At 39.0% G+C, this 6,186-nt stretch overlaps 1 protein-coding gene across 1 annotated transcript; it reads left to right on the forward strand.

Moving 5' to 3' along the window:
* Nucleotides 1–2,337: 2,337 nt before the first annotated feature.
* Nucleotides 2,338–2,505, forward strand: LOC112620054 (keratin-associated protein 19-8). Its single transcript, XM_025378076.1, has one exon. It carries the CDS (start codon nt 2,338–2,340, stop codon nt 2,503–2,505), a length of 168 nt encoding a protein of 55 aa, XP_025233861.1.
* Nucleotides 2,506–6,186: the final 3,681 nt, after the last annotated feature.

A 6,186-nucleotide genomic window follows, 5' to 3' on the forward strand; every position in this document is an offset into this window, starting at 1 on the left:
GTCTGGCTTACACCCAGGCATGAACAAGGACAGCTTAGAGGTTAAAAGCAAGAAGCAGTCGGTTAGATCAGATCTCTTTCACTGTTATAATTTTCTCAGATCTCTTTCACTGTTATAATTTTCTCAGTTAAAATTATTGCAAAGAGGGTTTCAATTAGTTGCAGACTGCAGATCTAGGTTTCTACAGCTCCCTTTGCAAGTCCTTCTCAGGTAGATTACCACCTTTCTTTGTAATGTGAGAGCTGTTGTCACTGATGATACAGGTCCTCAGCTAAAACTAAGAGTCCTATTTTACATGTTGTTTTGCTTTAATATTTATCTCTTGGTGAATACATATACTTTTAACTCTAAGACAAGAAGGAGTTGGGCTTCAACTTTCCACTTCAAAACTTTTGAACCTATCTTTGTTCTTCCCTCTCAGTTTTACATCTCTTGAACAATCAGTGCAACAAGCATTTCGATTGTAATCACATCGAGAATAAGTGGGTGTGACATTCAGTTTTCACTTGCTAATTTTAGTCCTTTGAGTTCTGGCCCAAAGGAAAGGAACAGACCAATCAGCATATAGATCAAAAATCAAAATGAGAAAGCTCACCAGCCCAGAAAGCAAAGAAAAGTTTTCATTTTTTTGTTGTGATAATACAATATTTCTTGCTTTTGCCTTTGTTGTTCAACATCTATAAAATATGATGATGAAAAGAAAGAGGTGAAAGTGAATGATTTAGGTTCTAGTCTGGGTTTTGTCACTCACTGGGTGATCTGACCCGTCTTCTCCAATGCTGTTTCATCATCTGTAAAATAAGAGTTACACCAGTTCCAATATTATATTATTCTACCTGAAGTGATTATTAATAGTACATAGAATAATTCTACTGCTTATGTGTTTGAAATTGGTTTTGATACCAATGGTTAAGTAGTACTGATTCTGACCCTCATCATGAACACTTCAGTGGGCTTCATTCTTCAAAAAGAAAATGTCATATTTAAGTATGTTTAATTTTACGTATTTCTGTAAATGATAGTTTAATTAAGGTTTCCTTAGAGAACAGAAGACGGAATCCCAGAATTTGGAAAACAACTTTTTAAAACCTCTTTCCTGATCGTGTTAGAAATTCAGTAAGGCAGAGAAGACTGCCTGCCCATCTGTGGCTGTGGAGTCAGATGCATAGAGCCAATACTCAGATGTTAATCTCTTTAGAAGATTATTATTCTTATTTTTTATTTTTAGTTTTTTAGATGGAGTTTCACTCTTGTTGCCCAGGCTGGAGTGCAGTGGCGCGATCTCAGCTCACTGCAACCTCTGCCTCCTGGTTTCCTGCCTCAGCCTCCCGAGTAGCTGGGATTACAGTCATGCGCCACCACACTTGGCTAATTTTGTGTTTTTAGTAGAGATGAGGTTTCTCCCTGTTGGTCAGGCTCGTCTCGAACTCCCAACCTCAGGTGATCTGCCCGCCTTGGGCTCCCAAAATGCTGGGATTACAAGCATAAGCCACCGCGCCTGGCCTTAAAAGTTTTTTTTAAAAAAAGAAGATTACAAAGATGAAGAATAGGGTATTACTTTGCAAAAATCACACCCACAGCTCTTGCCTCCAGTGGCATTTCCTATATAAACATTGAATAATGGAAAAGAATCTTGCAGTAAGAGCTAAGAGCCATCAAAAGTTTCATAAACAACATTGAGTAAAAGGGTAGTAATGTGTAAGGAAACAAAATTTTGCCATTTGGGTTTTTTTATTTCTCTTAAAAAAATAAATGTGATCCTATTGTGCTGTTGGCCACATTTTGTTGGATTTATACAGTAAATGTACCTCTTCTATTACTTCAATAACTTAAATAACAAAGATGAAGGGGTAAAACTCATGGGATTGGGAAGGGCAGTTCTTATTTACAGCTGTATCCCTAGCTCTGAGCATGGCGCCTGGGATGCATTAGTTGGGCATTAAATATTTGGGAAAGGAATACATTAAGAATCAGATACTGGGAAGGGGCTGTAATGAAAGAACAATTTTAGGTGACAAAATTGAAGCTGATTGCTGCTCTTATGTCTGATTATAGAGCTTTAACTATGATGGTCAAAGCAGGAGGGCTTTGAAGACAGCATAACCATCCTGTGGAATCCAAACGGCACAGAAATCAAATGCAAACATAGTTACTTAGTGTCAGGAATTGTTCTACAGTTTTAAGGTGAATGAGATTTTTTTCATGCAATTGAATCTACGCCATGAGAAGTCTACCCTACCCATCACTGAGGATGTACAAAAGTCCCAGGGAAGCTGGTGATAGTTGTACTCAGGAAACTTGCCCTTGACCTCCAAATACATCTACAGTTGCTGAACCATGAGCTACTACAGCAGCTATTATGGAGGCCTGGGCTGTGGTTCTGGAGGCTTTGGTGGCTGGGTCTATGGCTTTGGCTGTGGTTGTGGCAGCTTCTGCAGGCTGGGCTATGGCTGTGGCTATGGAGGCTATGGATTCAGCTGCTGCCAACCATTATACTATGGATGATATGGATTATCTAGCTTCTACTGAAGAGTGAACTCATTCTTTGGATCACTAGAATCTGTGTATCATCCTGACTTAATTCTCCTTTCAGGTCTTTTTACCCCCTCTGTCAACTGCACAGCCACTTTCTTGATAAACCACACAAAGCAGCAAAGGGTGCCTTGTGAACTCTTCAAAGTGAAGACTCAATTCTGGCAACAAACACAACAGAAACAGTGGCAGCAGCAAGGGGAACCCTTCCTGTAGAATGACCTAGAATCTCACCTTTCAAGCTGTGAATCCCTCTCTTCCCTTATTAATATATCTACATGGCACCAACTCTTCTATTTCAATAAACTAATTTTAATAGTAGAGCAAACTTGGTTGAAAATTTTTTTCTATTTTATTTTGGTAAGAACACTTAACATGACATCTACCCTCCTAACAACTTTTTGAGTTGACCATACATTATTGCTGACTACAGGTACCATACTGTATAGCTGATCTCTAGAGTCCGTTCACCTTGTCTGACTGAAACTTCATGCCTTTTTGTCAATAACTCCCTATTTCCCCCTTCCCCTAGCTCCTGGTAACTGTCATTCTACTCTTGGATTCTACGAAGTTGACTCTTTTGGATGCCTCATGTAAAGTGGAATTGGGTAGTATTTGTCTTTCTGTGGCTGGTATATCACACTTGGTTTCATTTCTATTGATTCATTTCACAGAACCAGACCCAAGCTTCCAGGGGCTGTGTGTGTGCATTCACCATTGTATATTCTGTGGTCATGACAATACCTGGCACGTATAAGGCAGTCAAGAATATTTATGGATTAAGAAACTTGCTCATCGGTGTTATAATATAAAATCACTTTTAATCTGTCCAATGGTTTGGGGATAATGGTGTTCTTTTACAGCTCTCCACCCTCTTCTCACCCCATTTCCTCTTACACACAAACATACTCACAAATTCTGGTCAAACATCTCTCACCCTAGGTGGAATTTATTTTTGTCCCAGCAGCTGACAAAAAAGCTCAACAGTAGCACTCCATATGTACAACCTTACAGGGTCAGGCAGAATGCCTTGCATTTTGTTAAGAAACATGTATGAAAAATTATTTGCTTTCAAGGCAAGCTACAGATATTTGCCACATAACTAGAAAATGTGCACATTTGGACTTCACCATAAACAACCTAATGTTTATCAACGTTATAATGGAAAAATAAATTGCAGTATATTTTTACAATGGAATATTACACAACAATGACAATGGCCAAACTAGAGCTATAGGCGACATCCTGGCTGAACCTCACAATCATAATGTGGAGTGAAAGAACCCAGGCATAATAGAATAAATACATTATGAGCCCATTTATTTAAGTTTTTAGACAAGAAAAATGAGATTACAGGGTTAGAAGTCAGGATAGTCATTACCTTTGGGAAGACAGTATTCACGGGAAGACTCGAGGGGGGCTTCTGAGGTGCAGGCAATGTTCCATGTTTTGATCTGGCAGTGGTTACATGGAGGTTCTTTCTAAGTCATTAAATTTATGCTGTGTGTGTTTTTCAGCATGTTTGTTATATTTCGATATAAAATAGTCTAAAAATTAATAATATTCCATGATTTGAAAAGTGCCTTCTAAGAGCAGATAATTCAGATGGTTCAAAATTTTTTGAGGACCTACTTTGTATTACATGCTGGCTGCACATATGGAAATTTCAGATGAATGATCTATCACTTTTGATGTCAAGAAACTCAAAATATAGCAGCCCATAATAGAGGCATAAGGTGGGGACGGGAGGTCTGAGAAGGGGGTGGTGAGTTTCTATTCCAAAATTTAGGAGAAGATTAGGAAAGTTTCTCCTAATGTGTCTAAGCCTCAACTTCAGGATATACACATGGTATTAGTATCGTTAGTCATAAATCTAATCACATCTGAAAGAATAAGACCTAAAGAAAGTCAAACAGTAACCACAAAGAAAATCAAGTAAAAAACATGAATTAGGAAACTTGCTCACCTATGGGTTTCTCTCTTTAGCTTAAATAGGAAGTGCATTTTGCTCAATGGACATGGAGTATATTTACTGAGTGTGCTGTGGGTGATATGAGTGGGAGATGTGTATGATTAACAGAGAAAACAAGTCTAGCTCAATATCGACAAAACTTCAAAGGGAATTTTGATGCCTAAAAATTGTTCTAGATGATTTTTGAAAATTACATAATAGGCTAAATTATTCTTTGGAATATCGTAAGAAAATTTGTTATGCTGATAGGAAAGATGCAAATCTATTAACAAAAATGGTGTTTGCCATTCCTTTAATTAATTTATCTACTCTATTAAAATGGTTTGGATAAGTAAAGATACACAGTTAATAATATCCTTTGTGTTTCTCAAGGATATTTTAGTTAGGCAACAGTATTCATGATTTTATATAAAGCCTTCAGCATTTCAATAGTGTTGCCTGATGTGTTTGGGATAGCAGATTGGAGATTTAACAAAATTGATGTTGATATCAAACATTCCTCATGCTAATGAATATGTCTGAAAAATGTATGTGGATAAACAATGACTTGAGAACTAGGAGTTACTCATGAGGGTGATAAACATAGTGATCAGCACAAATCTTGACCAGGCAGTTGCTTTTATAACCCCATTGGCAGCTAGTATCTTCTATTTGACAGAAATAATATACCACATATGAACCTCTCAGTAAATTCAACTTTCCCCAAATGCCTGCTAGATTTATCTTGCACAGAATGGATTAAACTTTCAAGGCTTAGAGGAAAAATGTACATTCATCCCCAACTCACTAGCTAAATAGAATGCCAAGCTCACGTCTTACGTGAAAGGAAGCCTTTAAGAACCATTCGGATGACCCAGAGAGAGATGACATTCTCTACCTCCCACGACGCCAGGACTGGAGGCTTTAAAAAACACCTGTTTGTGCTGGAGCCTAATTAGCACTAATCCTATGTGGCAAAAGAAGCCGGGGTCTGATAAGGTTCAGAACATTTGCTAGGAATAATTTTTCAGTGTTCCTTAAAATTAGTATTTTTTTATTTTTTATTTTTATTTTATTTTTTGAGACAGGTCTTACTCTGTCACCCAGGCTGGAGTGTAACAGCATGATCTCAGCTCACTGCAACCTCCGCTTCCTGGGCTCAAGTGATTCCCATGCCTCAGCCTCCCGAGTAGCTGTGGAGCATGCACCACCATGCCCGCCTAGTTTTTGTATTTTTGGTAGAGACAGGGTTTCACCATGTTGCCTAGACTCGTCTTGAACCTCTGAGCTCAAGCAATTCACCTGCCTCAGCCTCTCAAAGTGCTGGGATTACAGGTGTGAGCCACTGTACCCAGCCACAATTACTATTTTTTTTTTTTTAAATTTTGAGACAGAGTCTCGATCTGTTGCTCAGGCTGGAGTGCAGTGGCGCTATCTCGGCTCACTGCAAGCTCTGCCTTCTGGGTTTGCGCCATTCTCCTGCCTCAGCCTCCCAAGTAGCTGGGACTACAGGCGCCTGCCACCACGCCCGGCTAATTTTTTGTATTTTTAGTAGAGATGGGGTTTCACCGTGTTAGCCAGGATGGTCTTTATCTCCTGACCTCATGATCCGCCCACCTCAGCCTCCCAAAGTGCTGGGATTACAGGCATGAGCCACCACGCTCGGCCCAAAAAGTATTTTTAAAATTAAACTTTGGGTGACT

This window comes from Theropithecus gelada, chromosome 3, assembly GCF_003255815.1.
Source record: "Theropithecus gelada isolate Dixy chromosome 3, Tgel_1.0, whole genome shotgun sequence".
In the NCBI taxonomy this organism is placed as follows: domain Eukaryota; kingdom Metazoa; phylum Chordata; class Mammalia; order Primates; family Cercopithecidae; genus Theropithecus; species Theropithecus gelada.

Excerpts from the sequence above, each read along its gene's own strand:
- LOC112620054 (XM_025378076.1), top strand. The coding sequence starts at position 2,338 with ATGAGCTACTACAGCAGCTATTATGGAGGCCTGGGCTGTGGTTCTGGA.